The 21,629-nt window shown below is 38.5% G+C and overlaps 1 protein-coding gene across 1 annotated transcript in view; it reads right to left on the bottom strand.

The window, feature by feature from the left end:
• f5.L (coagulation factor V (proaccelerin, labile factor) L homeolog) overlaps positions 1–21,629 on the bottom strand; it is a 55,092-nt gene that overhangs the window by 16,433 nt on the left and 17,030 nt on the right. The window contains exons 10-19 of the mRNA XM_018246671.2: positions 21,391–21,602; positions 19,730–19,871; positions 15,271–15,480; positions 10,808–12,404; positions 9,605–10,192; positions 9,342–9,516; positions 5,657–5,893; positions 4,737–4,956; positions 3,644–3,823; positions 2,330–2,446 (exon numbers count right to left, since the gene is read on the bottom strand). Coding sequence (XP_018102160.1) covers positions 2,330–2,446; positions 3,644–3,823; positions 4,737–4,956; positions 5,657–5,893; positions 9,342–9,516; positions 9,605–10,192; positions 10,808–12,404; positions 15,271–15,480; positions 19,730–19,871; positions 21,391–21,602 — 3,678 coding nt within the window. The remainder of the gene's footprint in view (positions 1–2,329; positions 2,447–3,643; positions 3,824–4,736; positions 4,957–5,656; positions 5,894–9,341; positions 9,517–9,604; positions 10,193–10,807; positions 12,405–15,270; positions 15,481–19,729; positions 19,872–21,390; positions 21,603–21,629) is intronic.

The raw sequence follows: 21,629 nt of genomic DNA, 5'->3' as shown, positions 1-21,629 counted from the left end.
CCACAATGGAGCACATTTATTCGTTTTTGCTTTGGCATCTTGTCATGTTTCACCTAAATTGCTTTAAATACATTACAACTATTTTATAGAACTATTGTGCTACCTGTGCTCAGAATGAATCACAGAGAACTAAACTCATTCAGTCATCATGGGGTTCCAGAATCAGGTTCTCAGAATTACCTGAACCTCACTTGTCAAAAAGTCACTACTCTCTCGTACCAGTTTTCCTCAGGCAGAGTTGCATCGTGGGGTTGGCAGCTGCACTTCATTCACTCGTGCCAATTTGTAACCAGGGGGTGGCACACTAGAGTTCAGGACTAGATTCAGGTTTAGGGCTTCTATTGAGTATATTCTCCTTTTTTGGGATCGGCACCAGTGAGAAAAAAGTAAAAGAAAAGTGGTAGAACAAACCCTGCTGTGCATTTCTGCTGAAGTTTGGAGTGAGGCTCAGGTGGTTTCGAGTGGAGAGAAAGGCTAAATATTTTAGCCCTTTATGCTGCTAGGCTGGGGTGATTTTGAAGGAATTTTTAAAATGCAGTCATATTATAGGAGCATGTTGGTACCAATTTAAAAAGGTCTCATGCACTATAACGCAACTTTATGTAAAATCGCTTAGGTTGCTTTTCTACCCCACTTTTGCAATTTAAATAAACTATATTTTTTCTTTGGTTTTATTATTTTAACACTAGAAACACTGCTAATGAAAGTACAACGCAAGTGTTTAATGCTGTTGTACATTAATCATCACCTGTGCGATAATACAGAATAGAGAAGCATCAGGTGATACTTGCTGCATAAATTAACTCCTAGAAAGAACAGAAGGGGTGCTTGTGTTGCACATTCATGTAGTCCAGGACTGGCGGCCAGTTTTCCCCCTTTGTGTGGCCCTCCAAATGAAAGTCTGCCTGCTGTGTCTGCTTACCTTGTGTAAACTTTATTAGGTATCACTACAGAGATTAACTGGCCCCTGCATTGTTTAAACCTCAAATTCAGACTGTAATCCTCTGTATTGTTCACACATGTAATCCCCCCTCTATTGTTCACACCCTAACGCCTGCTGTTCACACCTGAGACCCAGACCTTATTCAAAATGCTAATGGAGCACTGTATGTAGTACATCTTAGAGTGGTCCTGATGGGTTTCTCTGTCTCCTGCTCTGTTCTGCCCTATGCTCCCTGTGTGTGCCATGCTCTACCTGCCATATGATCCCTGTGTGGGCCATAATCTGCCTGCCCTGTTCTCCTTGGGTGTGCCAGACTCTGTCTGTGTGTGCCATACTTTGCCAGTGTGTGCCATACTCTGCCTTCCCTATGCTCCCTGTGTCTGCCATGCTTTGTCTGCCTTATGCTCCCTGGGTGTGCCATAATCTGCCTGCCCTAATCTCCTTGGGTGTGCCAGACTCTGTCTATGTGTGCCATACTTTGCCAGTGTGTGCAATACTCTGTCTGCCCTATGCTGCCTGTGTGTACCATGCTCTGCCTGCCCCATGTTCCCTGGGTGTGCCATAATCTGACTGACCTATTCTCCTTGGGTGTGCCATACTCTGCCAGTGTGTACCATACTCTGCCTTCCCTATGCTCCCTGTGTGTGCCCTGTTCTGCCTGTGAAACATAAACCTGGTATTTGTGGGTGTGGTCTAAAACAGGGAGTGGCTAACACTAGTTTCATTATCGGCCTCCACCATGTAGACCAGAAAAATTCTGGCCCTTGATAGCACAGAAGTTGGAAAGCACTGATGTAGTGTGTGACTGCTAATATTATAAAAACCGAAAATCATAGAAGCATGTTAATTTTTTTATTAGCTAGATGTATTTTTGACACCACTGACATTATTTATCATATAAATATATATAGTATTTTAATAAAAAATAAATCCAACCGCATTAGAATCCAAGATTGGACCTTATTTGTTAATAAAAAAATCAAAATATAATCGGATCAAGATAAACAAGAAGAATTAAAGGGAAAATCCGAATCGTATGATTTTTTTTCAGAGTTTTTTCCTGCATTTCCCCAATTTTTCTGCCTTTATCCCAAAAAACCCAAATTTTGCGTATTTTTGCCCAAAAAGTCTGAAATACTTGGATTTTTATTCCAGCTCAGACCACAAAAACTTCCAAATAGGATAGTGACCTCTCCCGTTGACTTATATACAACCTCAGTAGGTCTGAGATGCCGGATTTTCAGATTCTGACTTTTTCCATCCTATAATAAATCTTGAAAAATTCTAGTTTTTTTTCCACAAACTTTTTCAAGTTTTTGGCATTCAGACTTTAATAAATAACCCCCTTAAAATAAGTGTGTTCTAAAAATGTTTAATTTAACCTACCAGCCTCAACAATGTGAAACATTGCCTGCATTCCTGCTTGCTGGTACTCAGCAACTTCTGTATCCAAGAGCCATTGTCCAGGCTTTGATGGCTTCATTTCCACTGTTGCAAACGATCCTACATACAAAATAAAAGCAGAACTGGGGTTAGGAAAAAGGGTCCTAAGGTAAGGCTATGGCCTATAATATGAAGGATGGGAGGGGAGGAACTATACAGATCATAGCATACATCCTGTATATATATATATATATATATATATATATATATATATATATATATATATATATATATATACAGGATATATATATGTATACACTCATAGGTCTTGCAAAAAATATAAAGGTGTTTGTTAGAAAAAGAACAACTAACGTTTTGGCTAGCACTCTAGCCTTTCTCAAACTCCAGGTGAGTCCAAACGCGTTGATACACCATGCACAAATAAAGACTTGCTGATACACGCTTTATGGCGGTTGCTGTGAGTGCTTTCGTGGACTGTTATAATCAATTTTGGTTAGCACCCGGCAAATTGCTGCACGATTGGTGAGTGCCGATAAATTCTATGTGTATATATATATATATATATATTTATATATATATATATATATATATTTAACTTAAAGTGAATAGTTGCTTGTATGGCACCAGCACTATCATCAACATTTTGTTTAGACTCATTGCCGTCTCAATATATACTGGTATATAGGTATGGGATGTGGTATATGGGTATTACAGAGAAAAAGGTAATAATTTAAAAAAAGATTGGATTATTTGGGTAAAATGTTTGCTATGGGAGATGGCCTTCCTGTAATTCAGAGCCTTCTGGATAATAGGTTTCTGGATAATTTATCTGTACTATTAAATTCTTACTGTTATATTCTAGGAAATATTATTTATAGACCCACAGTATATTCAAACTAAACTTCTAATGAAGGTTGCCTTCTTGGAAAATGTTTTGTTCTGTGTTTAATTCAGTGTTTTGGCCTGCTTGTAAACTTTCGTGAAAAAATGTCCATACACTGGCTGACCTTAAAAGCATCTGACTGATTGGCTGAACAGACTGATTTTATACAACGTTGCCATACACAGCTATGTCTAAATTCTATTGTTATTTTACAGCAAAATACTTGTTTATTTTTATAATGGCCCTCAGAATACTAGGCTTTTTGCCTGCTGTCACAATTAATTGCTACATGTTACAAAGTACTCCCTTTTCACAAATAATTAACACAGCAAGACACTTTGCATGGATGATAACCACACTGACCGATGGGGGCTTCTATGAAAGTAAACAATTTCAATTTTCACTCTATTTACCAGGCAGAAGAGGGTAGACTCCACGTTGAGACTCTCTTTTAATCTTCTCTGTCATGGTCTGACCATGGAAATGAACCACATGTAAATCCTTGGAACCTCCCATATTTATCAAATGCCATCGCACTGATTCATTCTGATACATCACCAAGCCTTTCAGATTGTAGATGATGCCATTTATAGCTAAAAGAGAAAAAGCAAGAAATACAATTATTTAATGAAACTAGAATCTTTAAAATGATTACAAGCTTTTATGGGAAATGCATTAAAAATAGGTTTTGATACGCAAAACAAAGGTTGACAGATTTTCAAGCAGATGAAGAATAACCCTTTCTGAAAAAAATCTTGCAATAGAATTCATGCCAATAGCTTTAGAACGCAACACTGTAACCTTACTAATGTTTCTCCAATCCCCTTGGATACTTTGCCAGTTTTGCTGCACCTTAACGCTGGATTTGAAGTGTTTGAGGTCTGAACACTATAAATGACCAAAAATATCTGGACATGTTTTTAGACAAAAGTGTCTAGACACTGTCTAAAATGCCATGTCCTTAGTTACTCACACTGCTACAACTGGTCTGAAAAGCCTGGGTTTGGCAAATGACAGGAGAACGCTACTTGCCTGAATAAATAATGCTGATAGTAAAGTTTGATGGAGGAGGAATTATGGCCTGAGACTGTTTTCCCTGCTTTCGGTGAGGCACTACGTTTAAATTAAAATCAAACCTTAAGGTTACAGTGTACAATAATATTGTTGACAATTTTGTTTCCTACTCTCTGGCAACAATTTCTGGAAGCACAATAATACCCACATGCATTAATCAATGTCCATAGAGAAGGGGTTTGCTGAGATGGAAGTGAAAGAACTTGACTGATCTACAAAGAACCCTGACCTCAACACAACTGAACACCTGTAGGATGAACTTAAACATTACTGGGAGCAAGGCCTAATTTCCAATATCAATGCCTAAAATTAATCGCTAATGCTCTTGTAAATGAATAGGAGCAAATTCCAACAACAATGCTCCAAAGATTGATCTCATGCCAATATATTTATCTTTCTAGGGAGCTTCGATAATAAAGAAAGAAATCATACCATGAAATGTATGACATTTTGCCACTTGCAAGGGTTTTTCCATGACTTCCGTGCAAGTCTTTTTCTTGTTTTTTTCAAAGTACCAACTTTTCTCTTCTTCAAATGTCATGAATAGCAATACGAATTCTCGGGTATCTAATGGTCTGTTGCTATGTTTATGAAGTGTTCCACTTTTACAGATTAGTAGTGGGCCCAGGAGTCCTGAATGAATATCCCTTTCCTTTGAAAGAGTAAATTTGAAAAATCACACGATTTGCATCCCCAAAAAACTAAAATATTTGTTCTCAAAATCAGGGAATTGATATAGCATAATCAGGAATGTGAACAAAATTAACTTGAACTTATGCTTCTGTCTTTAAAGGAGTGGTTCACCTTTAGTTGACTTTTAGTATATTATAGAATGTCCAATTCCAAGCAATTTTGAAATTTGTCCTCAATTTTTTTTTTTTTAATTATTTGCCTTCCTCTTCTGCATCTTTCTAGCTTTCAAATTGGGGTTATCGACACCAACCACCAAACATCGATTGCTCTGTAAGCTTATAATTTTATTAATATTGTTGCTTGTCATTCCTTATATTTCTGTTCATTCTATATCCAATTCATATTCCTGTCTCTCAAATCATTGCCAGGTTGCTAAAGTAAACAAGATCCTAGCAACCAGATATCTTCTGAAATTCCAAACTGGGACATGCTGACCAAAAAGATAAATAACTAAAAACCATGATAAAAAATAAATATTCTATACTAAAAATTAAGGTCAAGGTGAGCAACTGCTTTAAGTGAGTTATAACCATGGCACTTCCATATTATCGTGCAACATTAAACATTGCCCAAACTGTATTTTTGATCTTGAGTTCCTAATTCTGAACTTGGGTCTATATGATCTGTCTCAGCCCTTGATTACATTGCATTTTTCTTACCGGATTAACTCCAGAATAGTAGATCCATGTTCTGCAATCTGAACCTTCCGATTCAGGTGCTGATTGATGTGTGGCATACCAAACATAGGTGTAGGTTTCACCTGGTTTAACTGCATCATCTTTCTTAAGCCAGTCTGGGGTACCATCATCGTATCTAAATCCTTCAGATGATTTTTCATAAGAAACCCCATGTGCATGAAGAGAATAGGGACGTGACGCTAAGTTTTTAAATGTTATCTAACACAAAATAAAAAAACAGATAAGCAATTTTGTAATGCAGCAGTTAAAGCTGAAAAATAGACAAGGAAAGACAAACTAATGGGGGGGGGAGCCAATTTGTTAAATGCCCAGGACTAAAACTGCTCCCAGGACTGGGATGATTCTCCTTTTCTTTATACAAAATTTCACACCCTGGGTAATAGTGATGGAGCAAATTTGTCCTGTTTGTACCACGAAATTCACAAAATGGCGAAAAACACATTGAAGTCAATGGGCATCAAAATAATTATGACGTGCGTCAATTTCGATGCCCGCAACAATTTTTATATGTGCCCATATTTTGTCCAAATGCATTTAAGTCAATGGGTATCCTAATAATTTTGCCGCAGTTTTGCGAATTTATTCGCTGGTGGCGTAACACGGAAATTCGGCGGAAATTCACGCCTGGGTACTTTATTCTACAGTGCCATGCTGCAATGTCTCCCCTGCTCCCAAGTATCCCTTGCACTATTCAAGCTGGGTGCATGCAGGGGCGCGCCGCCAATGAGGCGAGCTGAGACGCTCGCCTCAGGCGGCAACGCCGGAGCGGTTTCCAGGGGCGGCAAAAAGCCACTCCTGCACCTTTAAGAAATTCGGCTTTACGAAATTGCGCTCTCCGCATTAGTGTTCCTGCCTCCCCTCCCAACAGGTAAGTCGGCGGGGGGGGGCGGCATTGCAGGAGCCGCCTCAGGCGGCCCTAAGGTACGAATCGGCGCTGGGTGCATGTTCAGTACAGTAATGAAAAAGCAATGGGCAGCTGAAGGGATAACTGGAAGTGCAAAAAAACTTCTCAGTGTGGTTCTCTGCAGGAAAATACTGTCTGGTTCAGATCAATGAACAAACCCCCCCCCCCCCGGTGTTTTTACATTTCATTCTGTTTAAAGCAACTCTACGGGGCCAATTTACGAACATTCGGATTTCTATTTTTTTCACAAATCTCAAAATTTGTGTTTTTTCTATATCTCTTTAAAAGTCTAACAATTTGAGATGTAATAAGTGTAAAAATCAAGAAAAGCTCTACTACAAAAAATCACCAGGTAAAAGCTGTCAAGGTTTAATGGAGGCGGAGGCTCCGCTAGGATTTTGCGGACCAAGGAGGAAGCAACTAGTCCAACACAGTTCGCGGTATCAAAGGGGTTAAGCAAAAGATAAATTAAAGTCCAGGAAAAAGGGTCAATCCAGGCAGCAAGGTTATTAATCGAAATAACAGGCCGAGTTCAATAACAGGAATCAGAGTCAATAACAATAGATCACACCCATGAACCTACAATTGGGCAAGGTCAGTAATGTTCTGACGTCTATTTAGCGCCAAACAGGCGTGATTATGTCATGACACTGGCATCAAGACGTTGCATGCTGGCGTAAAGGTTTTGCGCACTTTTGATGCACTGGCGTCAGAATGTGCCACGAGGGAGCCTGGGCATCTTGCCGTAGAGGACCAGAACCGGAGCGAAGACCAGAACAGTGAGTTTTCCTTACACAAGGTCCTATAGAAGTCAATGGGAGCTGTGCTGATTTTATTGGATAATTTTTAATCATTTAATCAAAAATTCAGGATAGTATTTGTCAAAATTCAGAATTATTTATTTTTTTATATTCGGATATTTTAATATCTTAATGACATTCGTTATTATAGAGAAAGTGAGTTTAATCATGGTTTCAAAAACCTCCAAATCACCAATATTCGACCTTTGATAAATTGGCCTCCATGTGTCAGTTTTTTCAGAATACTATAACAATTTACAGAATCCTAAATTGCCAAATATTAGAGCACAAAATTAGTTTTCATAAGAGCAAACAAATTTTTTTATATTTCATTTTGAAATCTGACATGGGGCTAGGCATGTTGTCAGTTTCCCAGGTGCCCCCAGTCATGTGACTTGTGCTCTGATAAACTTCAGTCACTCTTTAAAGGAACAGTGGAAACCAAGGAAGCTGCAAAGCAGGAAGTAGTGTTATGTTAGACATCCAGTCACTCCAGCCTTTATACATTACATTTTTGGCTAACTAACTATATTAGAAACATTTTTTTTTATTTTACACAGTTTTTATTTTCATACTGAACAATTCCTTTAATGCTGCACTGCAATTACCCCCTCTTTCTGAAATCACATGACCAGGCAAAATTATCTGAGGGGGCTGCCTACAAACCAATATTACAACTATAAAATATGTAGGTTTATTGGCTCAAGAATAACATTTTAAATGGTAGATTGAGGTACTTTCAATGCAGACAGTGCCATTTAGTAATAAAAGCTACACCACAAAAACCACAGAATTCATTTCAACTGATATACTTATAAAAGAATATTATACCACATACTCGTGGATGTTGACAGCAGAACAAGGATGTCTTTATCTTAAGGAATGGTAATTAAAGGATACGTTTTAATCCCATAGGGGTCCTTTTTTTGCATAATGAAAGAAAATATAGCTCTAAACAACTTTTCAGTGTACTTTCATTAAAAATGTTAAATTCTTATTTGTAAACGCAATTAACCTAATGGTTTGAATTTATGGGTCTGACTTTTAAAACAGTGTAACAGGGGTCAGTTCTACTATAGGGGAGGGGTTATTTTTGAAAGGTCGAGTTGTGTTTTTCCTGAAAAATTTGAGTTTTTTGAGGGCAATTTCAGAAAAAAAGTCAAGATTTATTATGCCCCGAAAGTGCAAAAAGCTAAATACTATAGCTAAGGTCATGTAGAAGTCAATGGCAGAGGGTCCCTTGAACCATTTGAAGATGTTTTTAGCCTTCATGATTTTTGGGGGGTTTCCGGTGGGTTTCGCTCGAAAATTCAATCAATTCGAGTTTTTTTCCGCCAATAACTTGATCAAATCAGATATTCAAGTTTTTCGACCCGGTTCGAGTTTTTTCATAAATAAGCATTCAAACTGTGAGTTCATTCGAGATAGAGAAAAACCTCACAAACTTGACCTTTGATAAATAACCCCCTAGGTCTTTTAGTCAGTTTTATCCAGCTGGCTTGCAATATTGTTTCAAGTGTCAGATCCAGGAGTGCAGTCTGTAAACAGTAGGGCAAATACAAGCAATTACATTTATATATAAATTTAAAACGAGTGAATATTTTCAATTGATGAGTATAAGAACATGTCTTAGAATTACACTTTCACAGTGTAATAAATTGTTTTTGTGTGCAGGGGACCTTTAAATTAAATGCTGGTATTTCACACCTCATGACTGTAAAATATGAATGCACACATCGTAGCATTCAAGTTTTGTTTTAATAGATTGTTTCAATGTTTCATTTAACCCGAGTAAAAAGAAATCTGTGCTGTATTTTGATTGGTTGATAAAGCATGTGGAAAAAGGGAAGCATGTTATTGATTCCAGAGGTCTTTTAAAATTCTATTCTAGAATGATTTAGATCATTTAAGTTCCATTGGTAGCATGTCATCTAGATTTTACCTGAATGATATCATCAACTTCAGCTCGGATTACAGGACCAAGGATACCCAAGTGTTCTCCATATTCACCAGGAGCATCAGCCTTGCTAAAACTGGAATCGAGATATTGCTGAAACCGTGCTTTGGTGTATTGGGTAGTCCTTGTTTCACTGTCTGGCCTTTCCTTTGCAAATGAACTAGAACAATACAAAGGAGTCAAATTAGAAAAAAAACTTGGATTGCCATAGCAAAAAAGATAATTAAGCACTTAACGTTACTTCACACCTTTTGTAATAATCCCACTGTTCCTCTTCTGCAGCAATGTAATAAATTCTTTTCTTTCCTTTTGGACTACGCAGGTATTGCTGTATTATCTTTTCTGGGTTAATGTACTCTTGTGCTTCTGTTTTGTAAAGTTCTTCATATTCAACTTTTCTAATATGTATATCGCCATCAATTTCATCTAGATCATGCTCAACATAATCACCCTCATCAGCCCCAGGAAGTCCAATTACAATTTGTGGTCTCCTTCCTCTGGGAGAAAATACTGTGTCATTGCCATCCTTTTGAGATGAAGTTCCATTACCATTTAAGTTTCCCAATCGTTTTTTCCTTCGGGGTAAAATTCTAGTTCCATTACTTGAAGTTTTGTACCTGAATGGTCTCACTTGAAAATACTGAAGTTTTGCTTTAACATCTGTGTTTCTTGCTGCATTTTGCTCTTCTTGAGTTTTGTTGATAAAAAGTGTATGTGACTGATTTTGCACACTTTCAATAGGGGTTTCTTCTGTAACAAGGTGCTGTTCGACGTCTGTTTCATGTATTTCCTTCTGATAGACTATGGCTTGGATTATATCTTCAAATATCTGTTGTCTGATTAGTCAAATGATATTTAATAGGATATTTTTAGTAATTCAATTCAAAACAAAACATCAGTCCATCAGTGGAGTTAACATTGAATTTGTATGTATGTGGTGTTATATTTGGTACATCTGCTACTTGTAGAATAAATATACAATACAGGTATGGGACCTGTTGTCCAGAATGCTCAGGACCTGGGGTTTTCAGAATAACAGATCTTTCTGTAATTTAGATATTTATACCATAAGTCTTCTAAAAAATCATTTAATTAAATAACAATAAATAAACCCAATAGGCTGGTTTTGCCTCCAATAAGGATCTATTATATTATTACTATAGAGAAAAAGGAAATAATTTTTCAAAACTGTAATTATTTGGATAAAATAAAGTCTATGGGAGATGGCCTTTCTGTAATTTGGAGCTTTCTGGATAAAGGGATATACTGGATCCTATACCTGTATATACAAAATATCTACAAATGGAACTCACACGGAAAACGTGTTTTGACAAGCATCAAATAGAATATTGTGTATAAATACCTGTAAACTTTGTAGTAGGTAAACTCATTGACGATCACATCATGGCTTTTTCTGTGATGTATATAAATAAAGAATGATAATAACTTACCCAAACAATTCTGTAAATTCTGTGTCCGGCTTCATTTCAGGAGAATCAAAATTACTTGTTGCAGTTTGATTTCTATAATTATTATTCTTAACATCGGGTAGATTACTCTCCTCCGCACTATGTAATGTCCTGTTAGGCAACAGATTTAAATTGCTGTCTACCTTGAAGTATGGCATTACTTTATCATGTGTTTTGTTGTAATCTGAATAATCAGTTAAGTTATTCTTTTCTGAAGAATAGAGCTCTCCATTCATACCACTGGTTACAGTTGTTGAAAGTAGTGAGTTAATAGTTGTTTCATTACTACTTAAGTCACCAGTGATGTCATTGCTTCCAACTGTCTGATTTTTGCTGATGTCATCAATATTGTAATCGCTTTCCCTCGTCTGGTTTTTCATATAATCATGAATAGTGTCATTGCTGTCAGGTGGTTGATTTGTACTAAAGAAATCCACTGTGTCTAGTGAATGTGGCTCCTCGATTTCTGTTTCTAGAGAATAATCTGTATCTAAGGCAGAGTATGTGGGATTCTCTGTTACATGTTCAACAGATCTTTTTACCACATTTTTTGCCAAATGAAGATCATCTTCTTTTAAATCTGTGTCACTGTATAAATCTTCTTTTGCAGGAACAACGTCCGTTGTTACGTGTAACGTATTATTCTTTACAACTGTAGCTTTTTCTTCCTGCCTGGGAACTTTTTGGCGGAACTCATTTTGCGGGGTTTCAGAATTTTCTGTATCATTATCATAGGCTGTGACCAAATAAAAAAATGTTTTGTTAATGCTGTATGATAGTTCTTTCTGTATGAAATGTCTGTTTTCTGTATTTGTAATATTTTCCAATACATTTGAGATCTTATCCTCATTGACCATTCCAGCTTGGTCTTCCTCGCTATAAATATTTGTGTCTGCTTCATTAAAGTAAGTAATGTCATTTAATAGATCTTTGTTTAATATTTTGTCAGTAGTAAGATTTTTCTCAGTGATAAATTGCCTTTCAGCAGTTCCTAAAGGATTATGTAATGTGGCGTTTTTCTTTTCCATACTAGTCTCCTTAGACACAATATTCTCCAAGTGATCTTCATCTTTAGATGGTATTTTGGGTAAGCCATCTTCTGTTAATGTATCTGCTTCACTTAAAACTTTGTCTGTTTCAGACATTGGATTCAAATTAAAATGTTCATTGTCCTCGATAGGAACAATGTCATATTCATCTGAAATATTTAAGCTACTATAGTCACCTGTGTCTTTGATCAGTCTTTCATTGGTGTGTTCTATGGCCAAAGCGGTAAGATTTACACCTTCTTCTCGTGTTTCTGTCTTGTTTCTAAATGACCGGATCTGGTACATAATAGCTAAATTATCTGTGTAGTCTAGCGCTTCATTGTTTTTTACGTCATCTTCTTCACTGTAGTCAGTTTGAGTATGTTGTGCAGTAGGGCCTTCTATTTTTGTACTTATTTCTTCACTCAGTCCAAACTGTATATCCGGTTCATCATAATCGTCTTCTTTCTCTAAACAGCTGACATCACTGAATCTCAATTGCAATCCCTGTTTATTTTTAGAAGACCCAAGCAACCCAAACAGCCATAATCCTAAAATAAAACACAAAGAAACAGTTATGTGTTACTGGTAAAAGTGAAAGATCTCAATAAAACAGCATTCAACTGTTCACGTAGCTTTATATGCCTTTCTTTCTAATTCTCCATAGACATCGGTGTACTTATATAGAACAGGATTGTGACTGCATTGTTTTGAGAGATTGATATAATCTGTATGAGCTAGGGATACACTGAATCTACAATTTTAGGATTCGGGTGAATCACCCGAATCCTTTGTGAAAGTTTCAGCCAAATACCGGACAAAATCCAAACCAGGGCCGGACTGGGGGTAAAAAGCAGCTGGGCAAAAAAAATCAAAGCCGCCCACATGTAAACACGCTTGTACACATCCACTCATATATTGGGGTACAACTGCAAAAAATTTATGTGCATAAAGAGCTGCCTTTCTCACTTAAAGGAGAACCAACCCCGAAATTGAAAAAAACCCTACCCCCTACTCTGGGAAGACACCCCCTCCCTCATCCCCCCAGCCTACCTGCAAATGCCCCTAATTTTTTACTTACCCCTCCATGCAGATTCGGGCCTCCGGAGTTCAAGGGCACCATCTTTTTTCGGTATTCTTCTGAAGTTTTGGCACATGTGCAGTTGTTTCCGGTCCCGAACCACTGTTCATGCACCGAAAGTCACGAAAATTTATCGGAAATTTTCGTGACTTTCAGCGCATGCGCAGTCGTTTGGGACCGGAAATTTACTACAACTGCGCATGCGCTGAAAAACAAAAAAGCCAGTCTGATTCCGAAGAAGACCAAAAAAAAGAAGATGGCTGCCGTGAACTCCCAAGGCCAGATCTGATCTGCACAGAGGGATAAGTAAAAAATTAGGAGCATTTGCCCAGGGGGGCAGATAGGCTGGGGGGGGGAGTAGGGTTTTTCTATTTCAGGTTTGGTTCTCCTTTAAGTGTAATTCAGAGAGAGGGGCAGAGGGAGACAGAGAGAGGGGCAGAGAGAGAGGCAGAGAGTGCAGAGAGAGAGACAAAGACTCACAGAAAGTGCAGAGAGTGCAGAGAGGGACAGAGAGTGCAGAGAGAGACAGAGAGGGCAAAGAGAGAGTGACAGAGCGTGCAGAGAGAGACAGAGTGACAGAGAAGGACAAAGAGTGCAAAGAGGGACCGAGAGAGACAGAGCGTGCAGAGAGCGAGAGAGACAGAGAGTGCAGAGAGAGAGAGAGAGACAGAGAGTGCAGAGAGAGAGACAGAGAGTGCAGAAAGAGAGACAGAGAGTGCAGTGACAGAGAGAGGGACAGAGAGTGACAGAGAGTGCAGAAAGAGAGAGGGACAGAGTGCAGAAAGAGAGAGAGAGTGCAGAGAGAGAGAGAGAGACAGAGAGTACAGAGAGAGAGACAGAGAGAGACAGAGAGTGCAGAGAGAGAGAGACAGGGAGTGCAGAGAGAGAGAGTGACAGAGAGAGGGACAGAGAATGCAGAGAGAGGGACAGAGAGAGAGTCAGAGAGTGCAGAGAGAGAGTGACAGAGAGACAGAAAGTGCAAAGAGAGAAACAGAGAGGGACAGAGAATGCAGAGAGAGACAGAGAGTGCAGAGATTGACAGAGTGCAGAGAGAGAGAGACAGGGAGAGGGACAGAGAGTGACAAAGACTCACAGAAACTATCCGGTCTTCAGCAATATCCACAATCTTAAGGGGGGTCAGCACAGCCAATCCCCCTTTAAGTCTAAATCCTGCTGGGCCCCGGACGACTGTGGCCTCCTGATGGCGCGCGGGTCTGCACAGTGCACGGCAGCACCAGAACAGAGAGGAATCAGAGGGGCAGAGCCCAAGTGGTAGAGAGGATGCAGGAGCGATCCTAGAGCCCGCCTGATGCATTGAAAGTGGCATCAGGAGCTGCCCACTTAAAGAAAAAATAGATCGGCCTCTCAGGCAAATGCCCGAACAGACAGATTGTCAGTCCGGGCCTGATCCAAACCCTAATTTGCATGTGCAAATGAGGGAAATGAGGGGGGAAAGAGAACCGCTTACTTCCTTGACTTCCTTGTTCATGAGATGAAAAGTCACAGGATTTTTTGGATTCGGATTCAATTTGGCCAGGCATTTGGATTCAGCTGAATCCGAATCCTGCTGAATAGGGATGGGCGATTTTTTTCGCTTTGTTTCACCGTGGAATTGACGCCCATAGACTTGTATGGAGCCGTGCGACACAAAAAATTAAATAAAATATAAAATAATGGCGGCTAATTTTTGGCAAAATGGAACGGGTCAAATTCGCCCATCCCTACTGCTGAAAAAGGCAGAATCTTGGCCAAAACCCAAACCAAATGCTGTATTCGGTGCATCCCTAGTTTGAGCAGGTCATTCTACAGAGGACTGCTCAGTGGACAGCTGCTTTGTTTTGACTGTGCTTGTGTTAACAACAGTAGAATGTGGCTTTACTTTTAATTGCAGATATTTAATTTCTAAAAGAATAGGCAAAAAGTATGTTCAACGCAATTCCTATTCAATGAAACAATGGGGTATACGCTACCTTTAATGTGGTTTAATTATTAGGCTGTATCTGTGCTATTAAACCAGTGGTTCAGGATGCAAAGTTGGCCACAGGGACATTAAGAAGTCACTGCATGTCTCCGCCTATAACTCCTTAAGTGAAGGTTAAAGCTTCTCATTATGGTTTTAAGGCGGTGCCACGATTTGCATTATGGTTGCTCAAGGGTATTGAACAAATCAGAAAAGGATTGTTGGGTTTAACCACTGAATAAAATATTATTTAAAGGGCTACTATACATTTTTTAAAAAGTATTTTCTTTTTGTACCCATATTCATAATTTCATAATTATGTAATTCTTACTAGATGTTATAATAGTAAGCACATTATAACATTAGGTATACTTACCAAAATTTTCCATATCCACAGACATGCTTTCACCGCTCATTGGGAATATATTTACTGTATCTTCACTTTTTCCCTTGTATCTGAGGGTATGGCCTGTGAGATGTACTCCAATTATTTCATCTTGGGCACCCACGCTGGAAATATGCCAGTTGATCACCTGGCTATGACAAAATCCCAAAGGCTCAGATTCAAAAGCGTATCCGTTTATGGCTACAAAATAACAGGAAAAAAACTTTGCATTATTGGTATTATTCATAATACATTAAGTCATCTCTTAATTACCCTCTCAGAATCACTAAGAACTAATTATAGTTCTTCTAGTTTTTCTTCTATCAGGGTTAATATTTTTACCCCTACCAAAATGGTCTTCTTCTGTTTTCTCACTCTAGGAAGCCGTACTGCAGAACCTAAGCACCGATACCCCCACCCCAGTTTCTCATTTTATTCCTACCAAAGATCTGTCCAGTTACACCCTCAGTTTTGCTTAACCCATACCGCTGCACACCAATAAGTCATAAACTCATAATGTTCTAAAAATTTTCATTTAGTATGTTCCAGATGCCTCTCAGCTTACTTTGTCCAATATTCTCTCAACCCAGCAATGTCTAAAATGTCCTTATATTCCACCCCACCCAAAACTGCTCCACATTCCTCTGCTGCTTCTGTGCCAGATTCACTTCTTACTGTTATCTTGAGTTGTCAAATTGACATGGATAGGCAACCTTTTACATTCCAGCTGTTAAAAACCATCATTAAAAGACCAGTAAAATCAAAAAACTATTTATTTTTGCAATTAAACTTTGTATTTGTTGCTTAAACACCTAAACAACAAGTTTTTGGCAACAGATGCCATATTTAATATTAGTTTATCTGTTATCTGCTGTGAAATATGTGTTTTCACCTACTCAACATATTTTGGCAGCCCCCATGGATGCACAGCAGCTTATTTATAAAAACTGTAGTAGTGTTCTGATGCTCTAGTGCACAGTAACATTACAATATATTTTAATGTATATAAAATGCCTTCATTATTTGGTTTAACAGGTTCTGTGTACCTTGCAAATCTACTATAGGTATGGGACCTGCTATCCAGAATATGCAGACCCTGGGGCTTTCCCAGATAAGGGATCTTTTTGTAATATGGATCTCCTTACTTTAAGTCAACTTAAAAAATAATTTAAACATTAAATAAACACAATATGATTGGTTTAACTCCAATAAGGTTGATTATATATCAGTTTGGATCAAGTTCAAGTAAACTTTTTTATTAATACAGAAAAAAAGTAAATCATTTTTTTACATTTTTATTATTTGATTAAAATGGAGTCTATGACAGATGGCCATCCCGTAATTCAGAGCTTTCTGGATAACGGGTTTTCCAGATAACAATTGTAACAGTAAGGCACTGTACTATCCAAGTTTCTATATATGACTTTTAGCTTTTGAGTGAATCTGCCCATTTCAATACGCTGATTTGTATAACTGCAGGAAAATTATAAATGGTGTCATTGGTCGTTTTTCTGACCAAACTACATTGAATATAATCCGTAAAGTAACAGAATAGCCAATGAAGTAACTCTAAATATAATAGCTATAAATATGTCACACCTAATATTACAATAGTAACTGCAGCATCTACAATTTCAACAGAAGGGACCTTAACAAGTACATATAATAAATCATGCAAACAGCAACCATTTCCAGGGAGCAAAAATTAGTATACAAGTAGTTCCAATAGCAACTGTTCCCAAATGCTATAATCAAGTATCTTTATCGTATTGCAAGTAATGATGTATCATAACTGATCAGATAAATGCTGTAATAAGGTGTGTGAGAAGGAAAAAAACTTTGGCGCAGCCTAAATGTCTGGACACTTAAACAGATCTAATATACTCAAAAAAGTAAAGCTGGTTGCCCAGATTCAGACAGAACACCAAATAGCCACTTGGTCATACTAGCCTGCATCAGATTAAATGTGAACTTTTACGTTTTAAAGAGTAAGTGTGGTACTGTAAAACCCAACACGTGTTTTTCGCTATAATGGTGCTTCTACCAGGGTCTGAATGTTTTGTTGCCTTTAAAGCGAGTAGGAGGCAACATGGACTGTTTTGGCCATTTCTCCACTCACTAATATAAGGGGCAGGTTTAGCACATGCTATTAGCCTGAAGCAGAGCAATGGTAGCACAATATACTGTAAATAAGGAGCCTACCTGCTGAGTCTGCTTACCATGAGTAAACTTCAGAGATTAACTGGCCACTGCATTGTTTACACCTCAAACTCAGACTATAATTAAACATGTAATCCCCCCTGCATTGTTCACACCTGTAACACCTCTATTGTTCATACCCTAAAGCCCTGTACTGTTCATGCCTCATACCTAGACTGAAGGTGCCCACATTGTTCACCTGTTCACACCTCATTCAAACTGCTGAAGGGGCACCACCACTGTGTCACTGTATGTAGTATATCTTAGAGTCAGTGGTGTAACTAGATAGTACTGGGCCCCAAAGCAAAACATTTTTCAGGCCCCCTAGAGGTTGACTTGTTTTACAAATATTTATTGAAATTGTATATGAATTAGGGCCTTATGGGGCCGCTAAAGCTCATGCCCCCCTGAAAGCCGCAGGGTCTGCTTCCTCTGTAGTTACAACCCTGCTTAGAGTGGTTAGAGTGATAGGTTTCCTTGTCTTCTACTCTATTCTGCCTTCCCTATGCTCCCTGTGTGTGCCATACTCTGCCTGCACTATGCACACTGTGTGTGCCATATTCTGCCTGCCCCATGCTCTCTGCTTGTGCCATACTTTGCCTGCCCTATGCTCCCTGTGTGTGTCATAATTTGCCTGCCCTGTGCTCCCTGTGTGTGCCATACTTTGCCTGCCCTATGTTCCCTGTGTGTGCCATACTTTGCCTGCCTAATGCCCCCCGTGTGTGCCATACTTTGCCTGCCCTATGCTCCCTGTGTGTGCCATACTTTGCCTGCCCTATGCTCCCTGGGTGTGCCTTACTCTGCCTGCCCTATGCTCCCTGGGTGTGCCATACTTTTGCCTATTTGTGCCGTACTTTCCCTGCCCTATGCTCTCTGTGTGTGCCATACTTTTGCCTGCGTGTGCCATACTCTGCCTGCCCTATGATCTCTATGTGTGGGCCATACTTTGCCTTCCCTACTTTGCCTGTGTGCCATACTCTGCCTGCCCTATGCTCCCTGAGTGTGCTATACTCTGCCTGCCCTATGCTCTCTGGGTGTGTCATACTCTGCCTGCACTATGTTCCTTGTGTGTTCCATATTTTGCCTGCCCTATGCTCCCTGTGTGTGCCATACTTTGCTTGCAGTTCGGGGAGATTAGTCACCCCTGAAGAAGAGGAGATTTGTCTCCAGGCGACTAATCTCCCCGAATCTGCCTGTGTGCCTGACCCTTAATGTGGACATGGTCTTGTGGTATGGGTGTGGTTTAAAGTGGGTGTGGTATTAAAACAGGGAGTCTTCAACACCGGCTTCCATTATCAGCACACCACCACCAAATTCCGGCCCTCGGTACCACAGAAGTTGAGCAGCACTGATTTATCGCTCATGAGGACCAACCATGGAGCTGCAATCTGCTTGTTTACCAGTTAAGCAAAAAAAAGTACTGAAAACCAATTATTAAAACAATAACCAGAAGTATGATCAGCACGAGCAATGCTCACTGATCTCATGCTAAAAGGGGTGCGAGTATACTGCATCCTTTAAATTAAATATTCAAAAAAATTTAAAAAAAACAATTTGCTCTTTTAAAAAAACTTATTCATAGTTATCTATGGCAGTATCCCTTTAAAAATAAGATGCCATCTTGAAACAGTTTAAACACAGACTCCAAGTGTGATATCTAATAAACAAAGTGTACACTTAGGGGCATATTTATCAAAGGTTGAGTTGTGTTTTTCCGAAAAATTCAAGTTTTTCAAGGGTAGTTTTCAGTAAAAACTTGAATTTTCAGTTAAAAAAAATTGAATTTTTGGGGTTAAAAAAAACCCCCTCAAATTCTCAAAAAATGCCACGAAGCAGGAAAATATTCCATCTGAAACTTGTAGAGGTCATGTAGAAGTCAATGGCTGAAGTCCCTTCAACCATTTCAAGATCTTTGTAGCCTTCATGATGTTCAGGTTTTTCTCGGTGGGTTTCGCTCGAAAACTCGGTTAATTCAACCGATTCAAGGTTTTTTCTGTCAAAAACTCGATTAATTAGAGTATTTGGGTTTTTCACCCTGAATTCACTGATTCCAGTATTTTGCATTCAAGCTTTTTCATAAATTAGAAAAAATTTGAGTTGTGAGTTTATTCAAGGTAGAAAAAACCTCACAAACTCGACCTTTGGTAAATATCCCCAAGGCTTATATTTAATTGTTGGTATTGATGTATATTCTTTCTTAATGCTCAATAATATAACTTTAAATTAATAAATCACAAGAAATCAGACTTACTGGGTATAATATTAGGGCTGTAGAACTCTGTTTGATCGTTGCTAACGGCATGACAATGCTTATGCTTATTTTCATTCTGGTACCAACTTTTGTTTTCATCAAACAGAGCAAACATTGCAATTTGTTCCAAATCAGCCTTTTCCTAAAAAGCAACAAACATGATAAAACTAAACAATGTTATATGTGCTACATGCTCACAAAGTAAAAGAAGTCCCTGGTGAAGGCTACTTCAAGAAAAATATCCATAGCCTTATTTTAGTTGTTATTTTAATGAGTATAAACCCATAACAATTAAAAAACATTTGATTATACACATCACATCCCGTACTCTTTATAGCCAACGTGGGAAGTGAAAAACATATACAGTATATTTCCATTGATAAATAAACTCTTCATTTCATCTGACACTTTAAGCACCAAGGTCAATGTCACATGGGGAATTTGGACAGCAGAACATCTGCAAGCCAACAGGCTATACTTCCCATTGGCATGCATAAGAAGTACCCCAGGGTAATCTTGTGTAGGTTGACTCACAATGATTTCAATTCATTTCAATGGAAGCATTCACTGGAGACTAATGGGTATTTTGAACAATGGTACAAACACGGCAATCAAAACACCCCATGTGCTACAGGCTTGTTTAGTGTTGGTGGATGGTGTTCAATTTCAAAAATAACCAGTAAACATTTTTAGTCCAAAACCTTTTTAATTTACTGGCCAAGTTAAATAGAAGTGTACAGTATCATGCACCACTGATTTCAATGTGCTGGCCAGGAGAATCAGAATTTCTTTAGTAACTCTACAGCAAGAAACCAGCAGAGAAACTCCAACATATCAGCCACATTGCCCAAGGAGTTTACTCATTAACCACCCCACTGCTGCAGAAAAATAAAGTATTTTTTTTAGTTGCAGAACCAACAAGGTGTATGTAACCTTAAGCCTCGACCCTTTGCTGGTTGGAAGTGCAGGAAAACAGTTGGAGTAGGGTTCACTATGTTTCTCCCCAATCACTGGCCATTTTAGGTATGAAGTATACAGCCCAATACATTAAAGCTGAGCATGCAACACATATTGCAATAATAGTGAACCTATTGAGACAGTTTTGTCCAGTAAAAAGAACAGCATTTAGAGGGGGCTTCATCAGGTATAATGGTGATGAACAATAAGCTTTAGGATCTTGTTCAGGGTATGAAGCATTTCAAATAGAGGGGTGCAATATACCCAAGTATAAATGCATAAAGAAAGTTGTCAGGCCAATCCTCATCATTAGCCAGAGGAAATTTAAAAGCTTGGCAGCAGCATTCATTGTCCACGCCAATGAATTCCCCTGTTCTTTGGAGTAGGAAGATGTACAGTAACAACTTGCTAAACCCTTCTTTTAGGCACCCTTTTAGTTTGCTTATGTGTGTCTTAAGGATGGTATAAAATTCATCCCACCACACTATATCCACATGTCCGTGGGGATATTGATTAGATGTTGAACCCTGACCCATGTTCTGAGTCTTTCTACTGCTATATATTTTGTATATGTATATTTTATGATGATGCTTAGTGAAACAATTTTTTAATTAAATTGTGAATATTCGGCAAGTCTCCATTACTAGGGGTTGGGTAAAATTCAAATTAAGAAAGCTAATAACATGAGCTATTATAAAGCTTACCTGCACACCCCTTATATTCAGAGACCTTGGTTTGCAAATAAGGAGCGGACCGATCAAGCCAGATGCAATATCCTTTGTAATATTAACAGCGCTATGGTACATCTTTGTTAAACAACGGGGATCTTGCGCCGTAGGTTCATCAATTTCAAGAATATTCCAGTAATATGTCACCGTTTCTCCTGGCATTACTGCTTGATTTTGTGTTTCATTCCCTAGTCAAAGTTAAAATGTATTTTTTT

This window comes from Xenopus laevis, chromosome 2L (genome assembly GCF_017654675.1).
Source record: "Xenopus laevis strain J_2021 chromosome 2L, Xenopus_laevis_v10.1, whole genome shotgun sequence".
Lineage (NCBI taxonomy): Eukaryota > Metazoa > Chordata > Amphibia > Anura > Pipidae > Xenopus > Xenopus laevis.
The sequence above is the reverse complement of the archived record's forward strand: the minus strand, read 5'-3'. Positions and strand labels throughout refer to the sequence as shown.